Source organism: Rhea pennata, chromosome 5 (genome assembly GCF_028389875.1).
Source record: "Rhea pennata isolate bPtePen1 chromosome 5, bPtePen1.pri, whole genome shotgun sequence".
NCBI classification, from domain to species: Eukaryota; Metazoa; Chordata; class Aves; order Rheiformes; family Rheidae; genus Rhea; species Rhea pennata.
Window position 1 is genome coordinate 24160064 of NC_084667.1, and position 23316 is coordinate 24183379.

General features: G+C 39.3%; 1 protein-coding gene across 1 annotated transcript in view; it reads left to right on the forward strand.

Moving 5' to 3' along the window:
- The window catches only part of ABTB2 (ankyrin repeat and BTB domain containing 2), a 141498-nt gene that overhangs the window by 89814 nt on the left and 28368 nt on the right, over window positions 1-23316 (forward strand). Inside the window, exons 2-3 of the mRNA XM_062576394.1 lie at window positions 694-840; window positions 3565-3775. Of these exons, the coding sequence (XP_062432378.1) occupies window positions 694-840; window positions 3565-3775 (358 nt within the window). The remainder of the gene's footprint in view (window positions 1-693; window positions 841-3564; window positions 3776-23316) is intronic.

Sequence of the window (23316 nt, forward strand, 5' to 3'; positions counted from 1 at the left end):
TAAGAATGGAAGAGTATGTGTGGTAAATGCATGTGTATAATGTAATTATCTTTCTAATCTAAGTCTCTAATGGGGTGGGGTCATTTATGGAGGTGAAAATATATAGTCAACCTCCAAACTTGTGGGTGTAGGGGTGTAGCTTGGCATATCCAAAGGTTCACACATGCAGAAACCAAAAAGCTACAATCTACACATTTGAGACTGCCTACAGAATCAAAGAATTGGCATAACCCATGTCTTGTTTTTGGAGCTGCAAGGATTGTAGCTACTGTTTACCTTAGATGGACTTGAGGTTATCTACCGCACCCCTAAAAATCAGGCTCCTATATCTAGCTATCTGCCTACAGCTGTTCAAAGGCGACCTGTGTGTGCACAGCCAAGTTTTTGTATAAACAGTATTAGAGGCTTCACTGAAGCTTTCATGCAGTTTTATCTCAACTGTAATTTGTTTCTAGTTCTTACAGGCTGTAGAAACAACCAGCTTTACTCCCTAGAGCCCAATTGCACTGTTTCAGTTGTTCCAATGGTATTTACAGCACTATTTGATTTTGTTTGAACCATTCAAAAGAGTTTGAGTCTGCTGACTGATAAAGGAGCAAATTCTGTATTTAAGTTCCCTGTCACTACTATCAGTAGAGAGACTTGCTTTTCCACTCCTGTAACCTTATAGCTGTTCTTTACTGTCTTCCCCAGGTGTGCTCTCTCTGCCGGCCTACTTCAGCCCGTACAACGATGGCTCTGTGTGCAGTGACGGGCGGGCTGATGCGTATGCCCAGCTGGAACTCCGAACTTTAGAGCAGTCTCTCCTGGCAACTTGTGTAGGAAGCATCTCCGAACTGAGTAAGTTTCAGGTGTGACTGAACGTGGAATTCTTTCAATGAAGTAGGAGAGCTGGTTCCTCTGCTATTGAGGTCAGCGGGAGTGTTGCCGTTGTTTACAGCATAAATAGTATTTGGCCAACGTTGTGAAGATTTAATCGTCTCATGGTGCTGTTTATGAAAATGAGATTGTTTCGCTAGATTACTTTAATTCATCTTAGAAATTTATAAGATGTGGGTTTTCTAGCCTTTTGGTGATATCAGTGGTATCAGTGCCAGTGGAAGATGGATGCTTCTGTCTAGATACCTCTCGAGGCTTTCTTGTACTGTAATGGAACACAGCAGTGACACCTCCCTCAGATGGCTAAAAGGGTTCTCTTTTAGTGGTTATGCAGTGGAAAAGTCCAGGGTGCAGGATATTCAAGAGAAAGCTTTTTGGTTGCTTAAAGAACAAAAAAAATGGAGAAAAGATATCTGACAGCAGTTCAGTAACAAAAACTTCATCAAATTTTCTTTTTTAATGCTAACCAAATGAAACATTCCATTCCTAGACTACTTACAAAGCTCCTTTAAAGTAAACAAAAATGATTTGTGTTTTCCTGGTCCACTTTATCCTTGTAACATTTCTGCTGGCATTACTCCACCATCTGAATGCTAATGAACATCAGGGGCCAGCAAGGAGTTTGTGGGTTTTGCCATTTATTTTGCAACCTGTCTTAATTTGAGGTTTTCAAATTCCTTTAACACACCTCTATTTATCCTGGAACACAAGAGAACATTTGTAGCATGGACCTGTGATTGAATACAGCTTCCTTTCTCCCTTCCCAGTCCCTGCTTTGGCCCTGCTTCTGGTCATTACATCTAGTGAATACATTTCCTGATACAGTTGCCTACTGATTTTTTTTTCTTTTTGGAAATGTTCTTGCACATTGCCAAAAAAATGAAGAGAGTGAGTATGGAAGGGAGAAGGAACTTTATTCTGTGCTGGAAATTTAAATTCCAGATGCCTATCTTCTATAATCATGCAGGCTTCTGTGTAGGTACCAGTGCTAGAGGATTCATGATACTCTTATAAAATGTTTGGATTCTAGAGAAAGATTCAGGATCTACTGAAGTAGAAAGGCATAGATATTAGAAGGCTTTTCCATTCTAAAGTGGGTCTGTAAACTGAATATACTATACAACAAACAAGTGGTGTGGTTTTATGTTGCAGATTGAAGTTTTAACACTCCAGCTCTCTGAATGATGTTGTAATGTTTAGATATACAGTAGCTTTGTAGAGATTTCTTCCTGACCTGTGTAATACTAGTGCCCCACGGATTCAGCTGGAGGTTACTTGTGTCTCACTATTAGACATAAATGATCAGGCAGCTTTTCAGGGAGAGGTGAAAATAATTCATATTTCATATGGTAAGTTCAGGGCACTTTCTCAGGACCCAGTTTTGAAATGGGGAGACTATTTCAGTTCCATCCTTTCCCAGTATTGTAACTGTAGGACACAATGGAGTAACATTTCCTGTGAGACTTTTAGGGAACTGTAGAACATAAAGAACAGAGGATTCTCCTAAGGAAAAAACAGACCCCAGCTATGTATAGTAATCTATAATAATCATTCATACCAGTGAGATGGCAGTCACACTACTTAAAAATGTAGCATCTGAGACCTTTATCGCAAAGCTCATGTACAGTCATGTGGCATGTAATGCACCACAATAAAAGGCAAGTAAACAGGATGTGCCCAAAACAAGCTTGGTGCACAGACACCTACCTTATGTGACTAAAGGCTCCCTGCATGGCTGCTAGCTTGTAGTGATTGCTCTGTGAACTTCTTAAGAATCTGCAGCGTTTCAGTCTTTTCCTAGCAGAACTTGTGTAACATAAGCATCCTCCTTCCACTGAGTCCACTGGTACTGTAACAGAGAGGCAGATTTGCCAGAGTTTGAAGACCGAGAGAACGGAGCAGCTCAGAAAGCCCCTGGATTGAGACTCCTTTAAGGCTCAGGGAAAATTTTTGGCACAGCTTGTGACAATCAGCAGGGTAAAGACAGACTTTTTAATAAGATCTTGTTTGTTAAAAAATAAGATTTCAGTAAGGTCTTGTTATTTTGGAGAAACTTGCAGCTAAAGTGAGAATGAGAGAAGCAGACCCCTAGGAGAAGGAATTTCTACATTGAATATAGCATCATTAGTCTATCGCAAGTAGCTGACTGGGAGGATAGAACCTGGTAACCCATCTGAAAGAAATGGGAACAATCTTTTAACACAAAATAGCGAACAATCGGACCAGAACAAAGTATCTGTACTGGTGCCACTTGCTTTGCGTTGTATAAACTATGCTCCCAGCTCAGGCCATGACCACTTTTCAAAGGTAATGGCAGTTTTTTGAGGTAGGCAAGAAGCTGGTATATATGACTGGAAAGAGAAGAAAGACAACATTAAAACAGAGTGGAAAAATCATTTGTAAAGCTATGGTTATGATTGCATCATTGCAATTGAATGAGAGATGTTTAATTCTGTGTTTTCTAACTAATAACTTGTCATTTGAAAGAAAGCTAAATTTCCCTTATAACAGCCTGTGAATTGGCAGCTTGAGAGAAGCTGTTGGCTTAGTGGGGGATAAAGAATATTTGCACACAAAGGACGTTTTTCTGAGCTGTCAGAGATTTTATTTTGCTGAAAAAGTGTACTTAAATTCTTTGTGGATGAATAGTCAAGTGATGCTTTTGTATTCTTTCTTTTTCTGCAGGTGATTTAGTATCACGAGCAATGCACCACATGCAGTGCTTGAACACTCTCCGCCCAGGCATGAGCCCTGTTCGGCAAACTCGGCAGCAGCAACCAATCTCCTGGTCCCCTGATGCTCTCCACACCCTCTACTACTTCCTACGCTGTCCGCAGATGGAGTCCATGGAGAACCCCAACCTTGACCCTCCAAGAATGACTCTGAATAATGAACGGTATGTAGGTTGGTCAACTGCTAGTACTCAGGAAGTTGGGCTAAGAAGGTTTCACTTTGCAGAGTATCTGTGTGTGCTTGAGCATCTTGGGCAGTTTTGTAGGATGCTACCCATCAGGCATTAGTTATTCCTGCAGTCAGGCCAGATTATGTTGTCAGCCTTGCCAAGTTTATGAAACCTTGGAATTGGAACTGGAAAGTGAGCTGTTTTTTCATGCAGTCTTTCCAAGCGAGGCATATGCTGTATGTTGCCAACAAGGCTCGTCTGGAGATGCTGCCAAAAGAACATGTGGTTGTCTAACACAGTAGAGACCTTACCAAAGAAAATGTTACCTTCTGAATAGCACCAGTTAACTATTGTCATCATTCTTGGGAAGAAGAGTGTTGTTTGCTGTGGAGAATTTTGAAGGAATTTATGACTATTCTTTTTAAGGATTACTTCAGTCGGTGTTATGTGTCTGCTATATTAAGAAATTTATATAAGCCAGTATCTAAAAAGAATATGCTGTGGATCACCTTGCCTTCTGCCAGCTTCATACCTGACTCTAAAAGTAGGCCCATTATTAGAACTGGTCGGAAATTTTCCAGTGGGATGTTTTTTTCTGTTAGAAACCTCCCCAGTTTCCTTCCTGCCCAGCTCCTTGGCAGTCTGCCTGACTGGTGGGAGCTGAGAGCCTAGGAGCCCTTGGAGCCCTGGCCACAAATTGAGTTGTTTGACAGGTCAAGCAAACCCTATTCTCGTGCTCCTTAGCTCAAAGGCAGACTGATACACCACTGCCTTGCAGTTGCATTGTGCAGAGACCCAAATCTTTCAGGACTTTTAGGATTCCCCCAGTTTGAAATAAATATCCAATTTTATATTTATTTCTGAAGTTTTACCTGAATGGAAATTCTGGTTTCTGACTAATATTTCCTAGTATTTCTATTAGCTTACCCTTTGGATTTCCTTTAGCCTACTGGGCATCAGGCAAATGGCTGTGCCCTGGCCTTCCCCAAAAGCAGCCTGTGGTTGGAAAGTTTCATAGTGTAGTGAGGTGCTGAAGCCTGTGATGGAGGTTGCACTTACAAAACAAAAAAGCAGAGTTCTTGTTGGACAGGTGAGCGGGAAAAGAACATGTCTGCAGGTTTGTAAATAATGTGGGTTTCTTCTTTGCCCCTTGGGCTTTAGTCCACCTAAACTCTGCTTCTAAAGTTGATGTAAAATGATAATAACATACAAAACAATTCAAATACATAGAATTTATCCATCTTTCTCTTTTCTATAACCTTTTGCCCAAATAGGGATTACAATGTTTTTTCTTCTGCCCCATGCTGGGTAACCTCTTTTTGTTCTGGGCCATTTCCTAATGGCTACTGCTCCTAATTATCTAACTGTGTTGTCTTCAGTCTGTGTGGTTTTGATGCTGCAAGTCAGCCTGGTCCTATGCAGCCCTATATCGGCCTGCACTCAGCCTGTTGGCTGAAGTCAAAAGGACTGAAGGCTTATTATAGCTGCGTTCTCCATCACTGGAGACGTGGATGATGGCCTCATAGTAAGAGCCCAGCTAGTCAGGAGCGAGGAGGCCCCCTGAGGATAAAAGTGGACTGAACTTTAAGACTGAATCTTTTAAGCTGAATTTCCACGCCAGAGTGTAGAAAAATGGACTGGCGAAAACACACCAATATAATTTCAATTTTGGTGAGTTACTTTAGGCTAAGGAAAGCTACTGGTGAGGAAGAGAAAAATACAAAACTCACTCTTAAGTTGCCTGTTCTGTCATAACATTTTGCATGTGGCTGATCTGTGTAGCTGCTTCCAGTGGTCACTTGTTCTCTTTTCCTCTTGGTAGCTGAACTGTTTTTCTGTACTTTGTCTTGATTCATCCTGGACCTACTTCTGTGAGGCCTCAGTCTGGTGGGAGCTCAACTGTTAAAATGATTGTTCTTCTGTTGATGCCTGATCCTTCCCCAGAAGAAAATGCAGTTTGAAAAAGGGGCAGAACAGTTGCAGCACAGAGAGAATTCTTGAACTTGTGTGAAGAACCAAGAGGAAATAAGTGAGGTTAAGTTTTTTGTTTTTTGTTTTTTTTTAAAAAAAAAGGCATAGATACACAATTCAGAGCCCATTCATAGCCTCTGTTTTTTGGGCGCTCAGATCTTAATCAAATCATTTAGAAACTATCTGGGCTATACCTAGCGCAAGATTGTTTATTTTTCATTTCTAATTTGCACGCTGCACATGAGTTTTCATGGGGCCAGATCCTGTTAAGTGCCATGTACCACTAGACTTGAGGCTGCTACACAGCTTGTATCAGAAACGTTCATTAAGCTTTCCATTTGGTTAGTGTTCTTTTCAATATTCTCAGTATGATGTTACTGCAGCTACTTGCTTCATACAGTGAAGATAATAAGTTATATCACAAGAGCAGTCATCTCTCCAAATGCTCCCAAACAATCCTCTTGCTATGGTTCACTGGACTTTTTTTAAAAAGCAGGCTACAATTCTATTCCCTTTTTAAAATCAGTATTGGATCCTATAGTAGCTGTTGTAAGGGAAATTTCTGCTGTTTCTTTCTGACCAATACTTACTGTAAAGGAAATGAAAGGGGATATATTAAAGTGGAGCAAAAACATTAAGAAGAAAAAAACATGAGGACTATCAGGTTAAACAATTGACTTGAAAAGTTTATGGAACCTGGGAATTAAATTAATACTGCTCAATAAAACAACAATGAACAACCACCTCTATCCACATTATTTCGTATAGCCAGTGGGATCAATATTGCTAGCAACACTTTATTTGCAAGGTTGTTTACTCTTTTCTAGCTCAAGAGGAAAAGCAGCTGAGGCTACGTGTGAGAAACCAGACTCACGGTGTGATAGATGAGGGCACTGAATCTAGCTTGGTAAAGCTGAGCAGGCAGTTATTTTACTCCTTTTTTGAGCTGGGCTGAATCAGCTACAAACTCTGCATAGCTCTATTGCACATTTATGTTCTCTCTGGAATATACTTGTGATGTGCACTGCAATCCCTGACTGAAAAAATCTCAGTCACAAACAAGGACAATAACACTTGACCTATCCTGTATTTATTTGTCCTTCAGTTCCTAGACTACTCCATAAATTTATCAGTACTGAATAACTATCTGAAGCTTTGCAAAGAGGGGGATGGCTCTTAGATCTATAAAACTGCTAAACTCCTATCCTGATTTTTGGTCAGATCTGTGGGCCAAGTTGCTGCAGTGAAAATTACTCCTTTTAAATACATCTGGGGATCTGACAACGTATTATCTATTTTACTTTCTATTGTCTGTCATCAGCTTTCTGTGTGTCATACTGCAATGTCAAGTGCTGCAAGAATGATAGAAATGTAAGATCTGGAAGGTCTTTAATGTTCTTCCCTCCAGTGTGAAGGCAAGTATAGAATTTAAGTTCTGAAACCATCTGTAATGAATATTGTCATACCTGGGCTGCCATAAAGGCCTTTTAAAAACCTAGCCAAGGTAGGTTTTTAAAACATATTCTACAGCAATTTGTTTGAGATATTAGAATATGCACACTTACAGTTAGGTATGCAAGGCACCCCAATGAACAGAGCCAGTTTAAACTCATATAAGGCTATGCATCTTATCCATGTTAAACACTGATATGTAAAGCAGTAGCATTCTGCAGGAATGGGGTAGATGTAGTAGTCTGTCCAGAACTTGGCAGACAGAAGAGCTTTTTGGTTTGGACTCCAATATGTGAATGTTTTTGAGTGCCAATAGATGAATCTCTGGGAAGTTTGTTAGTTGTTTTTATCTGGTTCGGAGAGGTATCTCCAGGTGAAGGCATTGAAGCAGCAGAAGAGTTGAGGCAGAATTGGAGAGAAAGCATGCAGGTACCTTAAGCAAAACACTTGGAAACATTTCCACAATTCCACAGCTGCTTGCTGTCTGACCAAGCCATGAGCCTCTTGGAAGCCCAAACTGACCTCCTTTGCTGCATGGGCAGCAAGCCATCTGCTGTTTGGTGTCAAGTAGGCCACCTGAGGAAGTGTTTGGCAAGCACAGTGCCACTTGTGCATTACAATACTTTGGCAAACCAATTAAACCCTGAGGTGAGAGCAAACTGCTTTACTCAGGAACAAGCACCTAACTGCCTGAAGGCAAAGAGCTTGTCAGCAGGTAGTACATCCATCTCCTGCTGCCAACAGTGTCTGTGCTGGGCAATGAGACTTTTTGGAGTTTCTCAGAGATCAGAGCTTATATTGTGTCAGAGATCACGCAGTATGTTTTTAGACCATGAAGAATGAGCAGACGTGTGATGCTCCCTCTCTCTCCACTCTGTGTCTGCTCTGCCCTTTTTTTTTTTTTTTTTTTTTTTTTTTTTTTTTTTTTCATTTTGCTTATGTCAGGCTGCCTGAGCTTGGGAGCACTCTGCCATGTGAGGTCATATTCCAGGGCAGTAGAGCATGTTTTCTGGGATTGTTTGGGAAACTATACTTGAGAAGGGCTATCCAGAGATAAACTAGGTTTCTTTACTTTTTCCCAAGTGGATGTAAGGCCTTTGTGTTATTTATAATGGTGTGTCTAGGCAAGATTGCTCCCTCAGTGTTACTTATCTCAGGGAGTATTTATCTAACAAATTGAAGTCAATACTATGGTCTCATTTTTACAGATGGGTGGACTAGTCTGCCTCAGGTTAATTGACAGCCAAGAGAATGGGCCAGCCTCAAAGCTAGGAATAGAGACCATTGACTGTCCTTACCCTCCCAAGAGGACGCAAGATCCAAAAAATATAGGTTATCACATGGGTACAAGAGTTTTGTGGGAAAGATAACTTTTTGCCTTAAGTATTAGATTATACTAAATTCTGTTTTCTATTGTACAGCTGATTACCTACACAGTACACATGTCCTTGGTGAGTAGGCTGAGCTTCCTTCTCTTCTAGCTATCCTATTCAAAAATTTGTAATTGTGTTTGCCTATTGCTGATGTTGGTCTGTAGAACTTTCTAAACGTTAGTCCAGGCTTGCCCATCATCAGTTTCCATTGAGCCAGTAATGTCAGAGCTGTCTGAGCTATCCAAGTTGCAGACGTGCCAAGTTTTACATGTTGCCCGAGTTTGCTGGTGCATTATTTTATTCCAAATGTCAGTGAGTGTAAAAGAGTTAGCATCAGCAGAAGCAGACAGACTGTACCCATCTGACTCTGTCAGTGAAAATCCAGTAAAACGACAGGAAAATACCAAAGTTAATGTAGAATTCATTAGCCTTTCAGAAAGGCTGCTGATCATTCTGCCTTCAGCTGAATGACTGCTTTTATCTACAAAGTTCAAAAGTGAGCTAAAAGCTTTCCTCCTTTAGACAGGAGTCCTCCCATTACATGTTACCTCATGTGATTCAGAGTGCATGACTAAATATGCAAAAGGTATGAAGACTAAGACTTAAAAAATTCCAGATACAGCGGAGCAGTTGTGTTAGGCCCATATTTTATTTTTCGTGTTTCATAAAATTCAGCCTGTTCTTAAATACAGCAGAAAAATGCCACTCATTAAGATGAGAGAAAAATGATTTCTGAGTAGTTTGCACATGTCTTTTCCCAGGGTGCTACTTTCAAGAGTCATGTGGCTAGGTTCCCTATGAAGTTTCTTGTAGTGGTTGAGGCAAATAGAGAACCCCCATGTTTTGGTTAGTCCTAAATCACCAAAATGCCCATCTAATGAAGATAGCCAATTCATCTTATTTTTAATTTTCTTATTTTTATCTTGTTCAATACCTTTTACGTGATGATCTCTGGATTTATAATTAGCAATAATTAAAGCCTTCAGTTCTGTCCATCATGGTTAGAGATTTTCTTGCTCTGTGTTCAGAAAATATCTGCCATGTTAAATGTTCATCCAAAATGGCTTCTGACAGGAAGGATTTCATCACGTGGATCCTCCTTATCTGAAAAAGTATGCAACAATATCAATTCATATTAAAAATAATAACATCCTAGTTACTAGCACAAAATATCTGCAGAAGGTCTTGCTTGGTGTTTTTAGTGGACACCCAACTGAAAGAAAAGGACAGACAACCAGGAATAACCTGTATAGTCTGGTGCTGAGACCTATTTGCCTGAGATGCATCTTCAACCTCACTGGGAAGTATCACTATTTTCAGAGCTAGTTAAGGCTTTTAAGGAGAAATGTTTTCTCCAGATGGATATTTCCAGACTCTCGCTGATGTGTCAAGAGGCTTTTTTCCCCCTCTACATTTTTTAAACTGCAGGTCGTGGAATTTTATTAAGTGCAATAGCTATATCATAGCCTGCCTTTTAGATTTATCTATGTCATTGTCTTTTGTAATTCAGATATTTGTCTGAATTCTTTTCTTTTACAGCCATACCCCTTTGTTATCATGGCTCATCAGGAACAGAGTTTGATATTTAGGTCAATGGGCTGTGTCTTTGAAAAGCTCTACAGTAAAATAAGTTCTGTGATTTCTTGCCTGAAAAATCTTAGACTGTTCTATTCTGTTCTCTCTACAGCTACCTCACTAAGCACATGAAATAGCACCACTATTTCTCTCTATAACTAGTATTCTGATGTATTGTCCTGCAGTTTGTTTAGAAGTCCCTTCTCCTCCATTCTGACTGGAGAGCAACATCCTGCTTTACAGTGTGTACTGATGGGTGTAATAAAATATATAAATAATAAAAGTAGAGACTGATTCAGGCATTTGTCTTGAGAGACAAATTTTGTCTCTCAAATTGTCTCGAGTACAACACTATAATCATATATTCATGATAAACAGTACTTAAATCTACCTTTATTACCCAGTCAACAGGATGCTTACAGAAGACATATGTCCGTGAGGCTGTTACAGTCATACTCCCAAGCAATAGTCCCATTGATTTTTCCAGAGCTATTTAAATACAGATATACTCATTAAGGTAAAGGAAAACAGAACTAAGCCTTACATTGAATTGTGCCATTATGGCATTGTTTGTCCAGAGTGAGCATAAAAATAAGTTCCCCTTAGAAAAATTCTGAGTTTTCTATGCTATGCACTGTTGATGAACATTAATTTGGTAGATTCATAAGTAGATTAAAAAAGCTATAAACAAGTAAGATCAAATTCCTTCACCAGCAATAAGGAGAGAAGCTGTTTCCATCTATTTTTGCCTCTGTTTAAGACTTAGACTGGTTAATGTCAGACTTGACTGTGATTTTGAGATATTCATTCACTAGGAAGATGAAATGAATTGCCTTATTTCATAGAGGCCAATAAGCTAAAATCAACATATGGTAGCTATTGACTCAAATTAAATGTTTATTGATGATCCTGACCTTAGGCAGGATTATGTATGTGTTGAGCCCATACTAAGCATTTGCATAGTTTATTAGTATCTTCCACAATTTTGAGAACTGAGAACATATAACACTTAACAGGAGGAGTAAGTAACTTTATTGGGCTTGTGGTGAGCAACTTTCACCTTTCCACTCTGTGCGGTGGCATCTCAGTGTATTACAGTAACAATATCTACCTTCTGATGTCTTAGCCAGAAAAAACACAGAAACGCTTGTCATCTGCTTGTGGTGAGCAACTTTCACCTTTCCACTCTGTGCGGTGGCATCTCAGTGTATTACAGTAACAATATCTACCTTCTGATGTCTTAGCCAGAAAAAACACAGAAACGCTTGTCATCTATCTACTTTTTAATAGAGTCAAATCCCATGATAGTGTTGACTCCTACAAATGAAGTTCTGGATTCCCTAACTGAAAGGTGGGTTAGAGATCCATGCTGAAATGCTTGTTTGTGTATTATATTTTGTGGGCAGGGAGTCGGGGGGTAATGCTCTGAGCACATAGGACTGGGTATGTGAAGTGAATTAAAAATAAGTCGTTTAGTTAAAACCATTAGGTAACAGACAGTAGTTATGTCCATGTTCTTGATAATATTCCCATATTTGCCTGACATTATTTACTAAGTTATTGTTAAATCTCATAATTTTTTAAATGGTTCCTTTCTTTATAGTTCAAAGATTGTAAAAATAGAATCCGAGGAGTGACTTGCTAGTAGTGAAGGAAATTAATTGCAAACCTTGAGGATCAAATTCATCCTCATGTAACTCTCCTGAAACTGGTAATGCAGTCTGCTCTGGGTTAATTTGCTTTCTGTCTTTGTTATTTATCTAAACAAACATTGCCCATCTTTCTTTTTTTTTTCTTTTGTTTTCTTTTTCTTTTTGAAGCTCTGTGTGCCTCACACCTGGAACTGTCTAGCCTTTTTCCCATATTACTGGCTGTCAGCAAGATTTGTAATCTTACTGGAGTTTCTCCAAAGTAGCCTGTATCTTCTGATCTTTTTGTGTCAGAGCAGGGGTGTGGTGCAAACATAGATTATTTAAATTCTCTGCAAAACTGCAAAGAAGAAAAGTCTCCCTGTACACCAAATTGAACTACACAGAGCAAACTTCATGGGGAGTAAAGAGACTCTCCCTCCCTCTATCAAACTCAGCCCCTCAGGGAAAGCATCACAGTTGAACAAAAGCATTTACAGCAGAAGAAATATTTGACACTAGTGACTGTATCTGAAGCCATATGCCAAAAAGTCAGGCTTTTAGGCTGTCTTGAAGCCTTGCTGTTGAGTATGTACTGATTCTCAGGGGCAATAATTTAGGATGGTGTATGGCTGTCTCAGATGTCACTGGTACACAGGGGACAGGTCATCTGAAAGATTACCAAGTGCAAATGTATGACTTTATAGGCTGAAACAAACACCTGTAAGCAGATGAGTTGATAGTGCAATCTAGAGTAGATGTGCTCACTGTCCCCTGACTGCAAAACCATAGTTTGTTTTCAATTCAGTATTTGTCAGAGAGAGCTTCAAGTGACACATGTTGCTTGGCAGTAACAGTGAAGTGAATGATCACAGTGGGTTTCACACACTGGACATTAAAAAAAATATATACATATATATATATATATATATGTAGCTTTTTAACTGAGCAAAGACTGGGATGAAAAGAAGGAGAGAGAAAGGCTCTTCTGAATCTGAATACTATGGACACTGTGGGCCGTAGGAATGGAAGCGTAGATACTGTAGCAACAGCTGGAGCTGGTTTGATGCCAGCCAAATGTTCATATTACTTGTCATTGCTAAACCACCTCATTTCTGAGCTCGTTTTCAGCAAGCCACAATTATGTTCCTTTGATCCCCCAAAGGTTCAGCTAATCTAACACAACAGGGATACAGATAAATAGAGCACTGCAATAGGAATTACTGAAGGAGTCTAGGAGAGCCAAGTGAACTACATTTGCTGATTGTATCTAAAGATTATTGGTAGATTATCAAGGTGCAGCCTATTTTATATTAAAATGTAAAAAAGGAAAAAGAAAAAGACTACCTAATCTGTTTTGTGCAGCTCCAAGTAATTATTAAACACTGTGATACTATATGAACTGAATGAACATCAGAGCTGTTCAGGGTGTACAGGGTTGGACTAGAGTACCTCCAGACATCCTTTGCAAGCCCAGTAGTTCTTTTTCTTTGGATATGACCAAGACTTAACAAAACAGCTATGTTTACTGAGTGCCACAGAACTGTCATTGATGACAGTTTTGTAAAAAAAAAAAACAGGGATTTATTGGAATTTATTGGTACATTCCTGGGAGCTCTTTCTGGAGTTCACTTTCTTCACAAATATAACTTTTAAACAGAAATACAGATCCTATTTATTGATTTGCTGATCTGAAAAAATGAACAATTTGGAGCAGCAGAGGAAAAACATTAATTACATGCCCATAAGATAGTGGACAGGTAAAGGGGAAGGAAAATGGAAGGATCTTTATGTCATTATCTTTCCTATTGCACAACCATGGAGCTTGGCTTTGTAGGAAAATATCAATGAGCTGTACTGAATTTTATTATGTGATTTTAAAAGGTCTTCCTAGCCCGACAGCGAATATAGGCATCTTATGAATAACTCCAAGTAGCCACAAATGATTCTACAATAAAAATATTAGAAAGCACATGTAGATCAAGTGTATGGAAAGCATACATACTTTGTGCACAGGAATGCACAGGAATGATTTATAATCTGCAATTCTCCCTTCGTGCTGAAAAAGCACCTGAATGGGTATGTGGAGCAGGCACAAATATACTTGTGAAAAAATCAGATTAGGTTCATACTGGTCATTCCTGCTAGCTGTCCTGCCAGAGTTGGTTCTTCCTTTCCCTGGCATATGCCCCAGCTATTTTACTAGATGTTTTCTCTCACTTTCTTGTTCTCCTCCAAAAGAAAAATCTTCTGCCATCCTCCCTGACTTCATAGACATTTGTAAAGGAAGTAATAAGGCAGACATCAGTGTACTTACCAAATTGCTCAGACAAGTTTTCCCCAGAGAATTCTGTTGTGTCCATCACCTCTTTAGTCTTTGCAACCTCCACCTGTATGCAAGGGAATGGGAGTGTGTTATCACAACTTTTCTCTCCTTCTCAGAAGACATAACCTGGTTTTGTGCCATCAAACAAGTTCAGGCCAGATATGCAGCATGTGCACTGGGCCGATGACTCTGAGAACCATAGGCATGATAGCCTTTAGGCAGCTGGGTTCTGTAACCCACCAGCTGTTGCTGCTTCATTCTCTGGACAAAGAACCTCTTCAGTTCTTTCTTCCAAAGAACACTGGAACAGGTTGCCCAGAGAGGTTGTGGAGTCTCCATCTTTGAGGATACTCAAAATCGGACTAACCATGGTCCTGGCCAACCTTCTCTGCTTTGAGCAGGGAGTTTGGAGGACACAATCCATAGAAGTCACTTCCAGTCACAACTATTCTGTGATTCTTTGATTCTAATTACAGTATTTGTCCCTTAACGTTGCTTTATGTATGTCATCCTGGTAATCTCCCAATTTTTGACAGGTATCAGGACATTGTTTGCTAGAACTGGCTATTCGTCTGGACTGCAAGCAGTTACCACCTAGCTGGTTTTCCAGTCTTTGTTGTTCTATCAAAAATGTTATGGAACACTGTTCTGTAAAACATTATTCTCTATTTTCATAGGTGTTTTACAGTAGACCTCAATGTTCACTGAAAATAACTGGAATCATTGGAAAGACTGTCTTCAACCTAAGCAGTCTCTGGCCAATGTCTCCTATTTGTAGAAATGTTTGAAAACTAAACAAATGATCTTGGACTTTTTTCCATCGAAGAGATAATAGCCAATGTGTATCTGTGTGTGTGCTACCACTCTGCAATTACTATGACTATAGTTACAGCAATTACTGTAGCTACTGTAAAGATTTCAGTGTTAAGCTCTTGGCTTCTGCTCTTAAATTGCCATCTGTTCAGATAAAAAAGAAGGTGTGAGAAAATGAGAGCTTGGCAAGTTAACTGCCTGTATTATTTGGACTGGTACAAACAGAAATCTTCAGTGCCTGCAGGCACCCTGTGTGTTGTGTATTGTGTATTGTTTTGCTATATCATGATGACAAGACTAAGCAACTAGCATCAAAAAGGAAGGCAACTTAAAATGTTTGCAGCCTGTTTTACTAAGAAGGCATTATAGAAATGCAGAGATGAATAAGGCAAGGTTTCCTGGCAGTTTTTTCTGGCTTTGCGACAGTGACTGCCCATTGAAATAGTAGAAGACTGACTGTGAGTCTGAGCCTCCCTACTTGACTCTTGCTAGTTTGTTGTCATTTGACATCTGCCTGTCTCCATGTTTTTTAGGTATAGATCTTAAAATACAATGTCGTGGTATTACAGTAGTGCTCTTGCAATTAGTATAGGTAAGAAAGTAACTGTAGGTGAAAGGTTCTAATCATGCTGCAAAGAATGATGATGGTGCTGAGCCAACAAGTTTTCTTTCTTTTTCTGTTTCCAATTGAAGTTAATATTATTTCCTATTGGACTAAATTACAGACCTTTAATTGCATAACTTGCCTATTTCCTGAGGAAGGAGTTAGCTGGTGCTTTAACAATGGCCGTGCAAAATAAAGGCACAATTCTGAGCTTTTGTTGTGCAGCAGCCACAGCTCGCAGGTTATTGAAGTATCCTTTCTTAATGTGCCCAACGTCTTTGTAACAGAGAGCTAAGAGCTAAGCTGTTATGAAAAGTACATGTTTCTGAATATAACTTACAATAATAACGACAATCCTTCTTTCTCTTTGACCTCATGGAGATTAGAAGCTAAGCTGTCCCTAGGATAATCCTAGATTGTATATCTCCATTTCGTTTTAAAGGAGACCTTGGCAGTTTGTACTTGCTGGTCTCGTACCTCTGAACGTAGGTACAGCTGTGACCTGATGGTCATTTAGGAAGCCAAACCTACGTACTGTTTACATGAGACATTTTTATAGTAAATGCTGAACTGACTTTTAAAAGCATGTCTGCTCTGCAAGACAAATCCTATTCAAATGAATTGCACGTCTCAGCTGATTCAGGTCTGATCGGTGGATTCTTCTGGGACTAAACAGTGTTGTGTCGATACAATGCATGCTGATGTGTTTGCTCAGAGAGGAGAGAAGCTGAGCTATGTTTTGCTCTCACTGCTAATCAGTGCAAATCTGGAGTAATGTTGCTGAAAAGGGTAATGCAATTCTGAAGTCAAAATACTGGGAACTAAGGTTTGCTCTTAGGTGCTCCTTGGACGTGTTCAAGAGTGTGCCATAATGGCTAGAGAAGACAGCTGAGAGACAAGTGTTCCACATTTTTATTCCTCGGCTTGCAGGAAAACTCTCCTCTACTGTGAGCAATTTGCTTAGCTGTTACTTACCTCTTTAGCTTCCTTCAGAAGTGTAAGACATCTCTCTGGAGAAATTTGGGGTCCTTCTGAGATGGCTGCTTTAGAATTGCTAAGATTTTTTTTTTTAGGAAGGGTTGTGTCGTTGTCTGTGATGTAGCACTAGGACAAGGTAGTTAAGATAGCTGAGAGGAACATAAGTACATCAGCATGAAGTTGTATCAGGACTAATATAACAGCTCAGAATATATCTTGTTGCAATTAAACTGCTTCCAGCATCCACACTGTGTGACTGAGAGCTACCTCTGTGCAGCACCACACTGTGCCAGGTAGTCAGCCCTCAGCTCCCTGTTGTGGCTGCCAATTCTTCAGGAAGGATCACTCTGAAGAGTTGAGGCATTAGACCATCACAGAAACAGATGTTCCTTAAATGGCTTTCCATCTGCAAGTCCGGTTCTTCCTTATATAAGAAGAGTTCAATAGTTAACTAACTCAGCTTGGAACTTCTCTTAGTTTGCTGTTGAGACAGTCAATGTGCTTAATCTTTGCTTAAAAATAAGTGATCAAACTAAGTTAATCTGGCTGTACATGTTCGAAAGGGATTGACCCCAATCTTGTGATGTAAAATGGTTTTGGCTATGTCTGTACAGCTTTATCTCTGTAGTCGGGGCCCAGTGGTACTTGATGGGAAGAAAGGCAAGTGAAAATTAGTTTATTTCTCAAAGAGTTTAGTTTCTTCACTCTTCTTTGAGGTAAGACCTCTGAGAAGAAAGATTTCTTATTTCTTTTTCCTTTTCTGAAAACATTTTATTGGTTACTCCTGCTGGTGGGTTGAATGTTGATAGATTTATTCAAGGAATAGGTAATGAAGTGCTTAACAGATGAAGGTTCTGATTTTTTTTTTAACAAGCTAAAGAAAAATAACAGTGTACGGTGCACTTAGGATCAGAATTGGTGTGTGTTTGACTGTATGTCATTTTTAATAAATCATTCATTGATGCTTCTGTGGTTTTGGACCCACTTTCTGACAGCAGAATTTGAACAAGGCTGAATAGAAAAAATATCCTTGTCATTTGGGATTAGAAGCAAAAAACGTCATTTTGTCATGCCAGTCACTAGGTGAGTGGCTAACTGAGTGTCTTGGAATTCTTCCTTGTTTCTGTAGTGTCCACCGAGCTGCACCCTTATGATGCTCAAAATAAAGCAGGCTGAACCTGTAGTAAGAGAAAGTTTTGGCTGTGTATAAGTAAACTCCATTCTCTTGCCCCCATTAGAATGTTTGTTTTATCTATTAATATGAGACTATTTAAATGTACCTTTTGAGAGAGAGATGGGGTAACAGATAACTTTGATATGGAGAGTTGTATGAGAGTTAGATTTTTTTTTAATTTACCTCCTAGCCTGTACTGCAGATGGCATGGATGTAAACAAACATTGCTAGCTTGTTTCTGAGCCATGTGCAAACTCAGCATAAAATCTGCAACTCTGTAATGCAGAGATATAAAAATTTGACAAGATGATATGTAGGAAGTGCTGCTTATGCCACTGTGCCTGCTCGCCTCCTATTTGTGCTAGTAGTCTTGGCACCTGCATGTATGATTGTGTCCAAGTTTTCAGTAAGTGCCTTTACAGCTCTCGTTTGCAAGATTCAGTCATTTGTGAAGATTGCACCTAACTGGTGTAGAAATACATGTGCTTTGAGGAATGGGTGCGAGTTATCTACTAGATTCTGTAGTGTGTAAGTGAAGAACATTGCTCTCCCAGATTCTCCAGGATGACAAGCAAGTGGGTTGGCTTTATGGGATGGTGATGTTTTAAAGGTCAGGCTTGCCAAAATTCATGATATTTTGTCTGCTCTGGCTGTCGTCTGATCACTGATATCACCATGAAATCATGGTAATACAAGTATAGTTTGAAATTGGGAGATTTCATGATATTAAACACAAAGAGGAAGAGAGATTTCAAGACTGGGATAGAATGACTATCCTAGTCATTCTAATTGTTTATTATATAGTTGTTTTCTTTAAATTTAGGACACGTGTTGCTATTATTTTTATACTTCTCATTTCAATACACTTACATGCTACCATTTGTTTAACTGTCTGAGGCAACATGCAAGTATGTAACTCACTATACTTCCCAGCAATAACAAGCACATTCACTCAATGCTGGCAACAGACATCTTTGAATGAAACAGAAGAACTCGCTCCTCATTTTGCAAGCAGTTCTTTTCACTATTTTAAGACAAGAACTGAGGAACAGAATGGAAGCTCCTTGAAGATACCGGTAGAGTATGTTCATTGAGCTGTTTGTCATTAGGACAAAGCAGTGTTCTCTTGCAAAATAATAATTAAAAAAAATGTCACGATGGCATCTATTTAACCCTGTGGTGAAGTTTTGTCTTCCTTATACCTTTCATTAATGACAGATCTCATGTGTCTTTCCTAGCACTGGCTTAGAGAGAAGGTACTGCGTATTGATTCACAAATGTTACACCCTGTGAGGTTGATTGCCTTTTATTCAAGTAAATGGTCTCTCAAACTTTGGTTATTTTGTGACACCTTCTGTGACTGCAGTATATCAGCCAGAACCTGAGTTATATGATTACACGTCTGGGTGAAGTGGATACTTAATATTAGTGAATGTAGTAAATTGTACCTAAGAGAGGTCCAGAATCAATTCTCTTCATCCACACATGTTACTCTGTTCCTTATGCCTTCACACTGAATTATTTTCTGAAACTTTTCTCCTCAGATTCCAGGAATATGAAAAGCCAAAATACTGTTTAGATTTTCATTAAGAAAACACTGACATCAGCATCAGGTGAGATTCATGTAACAAGAAGACCAAACTCTCAGCAGCATTACATGACACAGAAGTACAGCATCAATCCAGTAATTAAAAAATAAGTTTGAGCAGTGTTTTCCTTATCCTGAAAAATAAACAATCATCTTTTAGTTTTGGAATGGTTAGCTTCTGTAGACTATTCTTTAGTGCTTGAAATTTCTCTTCTGAAATATTAATTAGGTTTTGACTTGTACTGTACAATAATCGAAATTTTTCCTTTTTATTGTGAAAACCCTTTGCTTTGCTCAAGACTGTCTTTGTTTAGCTGAACAAACTTTTGCAGTTATAAGTAATTAAATCAGATTCAGTATTCAGTATTCCAGAACTGCCACAAAGTGTTTATTTTGCTGGTGCTTTGTTCACACAGTTTAACAGTGCTCTGTACTCAGGGTTTTACAACCGGACCTGAAAATTAGTTCTGTGATTCAGTCTGGCAGATTGCTTTTGGCTTGAAAATCAGCATATGTTTTTAACATATGCATGTTGGCAAATCAGATTTGGAGTCATAACTAACAGGCCTGTTATCTCAATCCTGCTAGCACTTTGGGGAATTAAGTATAGTGGGTAACAAAGAATGATGGGGCAGGAGGGGAGGATGTCACAGCGGTGAATAATGAAGAACCACACGGACCCCGATAAATCTGCTTGCAGATAGCCCAGCGGGGTTTTTCAGTTTGCCACTGTAGCTCCTGGAATGAACCGTAAGAGTTACCTCTAGGTTTTTCTAGTCACAAGATCAAAGCTAATCCAAGAATAACATTCTGGATTTCTGCTTGGGTTTATCTCTGCCTATCACATACCATGCTATTACAGCCTCATTTGCTTAATGCATGTATTTTGCATTCGTATGGTTCTCCAAACAGTATCGGTGTTCTATTTTGCAGCGTGGATTGGGCCTGTAGCACATGGCAAAGTTTCCTCTGTCAGTCCAGTCAGGCTGTGTCCTGGTACGAGGCCTCCAGAAGTCAAACTGGTTCAGAATGGAACAAACCATTCCAACCATTTTGAATCCTTCAAAATCCCCCTGAAGCCCTTTTGATTGACTAACCCAGCAAATCTGCAAGAAAGGCATTGCTCATGAGACTGCCAGGATTTGTTCTTTTCTGTTAGTGAATGATGATAAATAAATAAATAAATAAATAAACATGAAGGGAATTTTCCAGATTTTTCATTTGGAATGATTTTGAAGGACAGCTGAAAGTTTGAAAGTTTGAGGCAGTTTGTGCTGTGAGAACAAGCCGCTTGGGCTTTTGGGCTTTTAGAAGCTTGAATTGTAATGACCAAATGACAAACAGCAATATCTGACAGGCACGCAGATGTAAAGCTTCCTTTCTGCTGGTGCTACAGGCCGAGAGAGAGCAGAAAGGTGTATTCCCTGCTGCGCCTGTCGAGCAGGTGTAAGCACTGCTTACCTCAGGGCAACCGTTATAAAACAGCAGGGCCCTGGTTGGGTCTTGTCCAGAAAGCAGAAATACCCTTAACAGCCTCCGTTGTTGGAAAGCAGAGTAGTCACCTTTTTGCAAGAGCTGGGAGAGCGCTTAACAGTTCTGCTGCAAATAAACAGTTCTCTGAAAGGTCCTGACCTGATCAGAGCCAATATTCTGTCATGTGAAGACCTGTCTTAACAGTGATGGGAGGAAGCCCTTGTCCAACTCGAGATGGGATCTGAGACCAAATTGCTTAGGAGGTCTGCAGAATTGGACTCTGCATGTTTGATGGTACAAGCTCACAAGCACAGGCCGTTGGCAAATGCTGCTTTCAGCGCGTAGCATGAGCTTTGGCAGATGTAAGGGCAAGTTGGTCCCCTTCATTATATCTCATTTTCATGTAAGTGATTTAAACATACAGCCTTATATTACTTTGAGGTCAAGACTGCAATTAGGTCCAGAGGCCTAAATCATTTGCCAGATAGATTTCAGGAGAGCCTTACATCTTATGGTGAATTTTAGGGGGCAGAGAAATCAGGAGGAGTGAGCAAAATCAGTGGTATGCCATTCTTTCACATTTCTTCTGCTGAGATGGTCACTGCCAGTGCCAGTCAGGGACCAGTGAGTTCTGTGTGCTTTTGGAGGAAACAGATGAAAGTAAGTCATATCCCTGACCACGTAACTCTGACCATATTATTGTACTTTAAGCTGTCATGTATATCTGAATCTTATCATCAACTGTATACAACTTAAATTGTTTTTAATTATTTTCTCTCTGTTTGGAAACAAGAGTTCCATCTGCCACAGCATACAGATGTTACAAATACACATGGCACATCCCATAGCAGCAACAATGCTTTGCGTTCAGCCTGGAAAATGGGATCTTTTCACTCTTATTAAGACAAAGCTTATAAAAATACAATTATAGCAAGTTCCTAATGAAATCTGTGTTTTCTTCTTCTTCTTTTTTTTTTTTTTTTTTTTTTTTTAGTAAGCTTGAATTTAGTTTTTACTTTGATTTGCAGTTAATGTGGAGTAAAACTCATCTGATGTTGCACTTCGTTTCTAAGTGTAGTTTATTGAGGGTAGAAAAGGTGGTATTTCTGTTTGTAGTTACTAGGATTGCTAAGAAATATCAGAACTGTTTTTTCTAGACTTAAGCTATTCTTGGACCATTTTATATCCTATAAGCAGAGGAAACTGTGAAGGCAGATTCAGTGGAGAAAGAATCCCAATAAATATAATGTTATCCAGATGTCTTTCATTCTGTTAGTATCTGACTGAAGGATAAGTCACTAAACTAGAATTTAGTGCCACAGACTATCCAAGCCAAGATCTTAGCAGCTTGATAAAGATACACTAAAAATGGAGAACTCTCATCTTTTAAAACAAGACACAATAATTGTTTTATGGGAATTCAGAAAAAAAATATTTCTGTTTGGCTATGATTAAATTTCTTGTTGCTTTTTTGTGAAGATCTGAGACTATCTGCTTTGAAAGACGTGGCATTATGAGATGATTCTTGGATCAGATCCAACATGGTAATTTCTATTTTTTCCTTTCTCTATAAGTGTGCAAATTTGGAAAAATATTTTGATTCTCAAATGACTGACTCCTGACTTAAGCTGATTGTGTTTTGGAGCAAAGATTCTGTGTTTTCCTAAATCATCATTCCTATTATTGTATTCACATATAATTATGTAGCAAGAGATTTCTTTTTTTCCTACAGCTTGAAGAAGGGACTCATATTTGAGAATCCTAATTGTAAAGATGCCACAATTTGGACATTACGTGGTTTGGTTTTGCCTCAGAGTCTTTTCCCTTCTCCAGTTAATCAGACTTCACCCTGTGTTTTCTTTTTGATGCTGTTGCCATATGGGGGTTTTTCCATCTTTATGTGAAGTTCAGAACAACACACCTTCCAGCCATCCTCCTACATGATGCACTGTTTTGTTATAGCAGTCTTATTCCCACCTTTTTTCTTCTACAAGTCCTGCTCACAGTAGGTCTCTCTTCATCTATCTAGGCACCTGAAGAGTTATTAAAAAAATAAAAAACCTACCTGGCTTTCCCCTTGCTCAGCAACAGGGCACTTGCTCTCAGCATCTCTGTCTCAGTTCTCAGTCATTTTACTCCCTTCTCCATGAGCACATACTCAATATGACTTTTGTACTTATTCCTAAAAAAACCAGAACAGGTGAGACTGATCTATGGCTTTTTATAATCATTCCTAACCCACTTTGTGGTGGTGAGCTCCAGCATTAAACTCAAACATTAGTTCACCACACTGAAAGCCTCTCTTTTCTATGTGTTGTTTCAGTAAATCAAATGCAAAAGAGTTACCATGGTCACTCCTCACCATATGTATTCTTGTTAAATAAAGTGTTAAAGAGGGGACCCAGGAATCTGACAGCGTGGCTGTTCCCTTTGGGAATGCATACTGCTTTTTCTTGAGATTGTAGGTATTCCTCGCTTCTGAAAGTCAGTCTCCAAGTGCATTGTGCCAGCATTCAAATGGGAGGAAAGATGGCATAATTTTCTGACTCTTATGCAGGCTTCTGCTCTTTTGCAGACAAT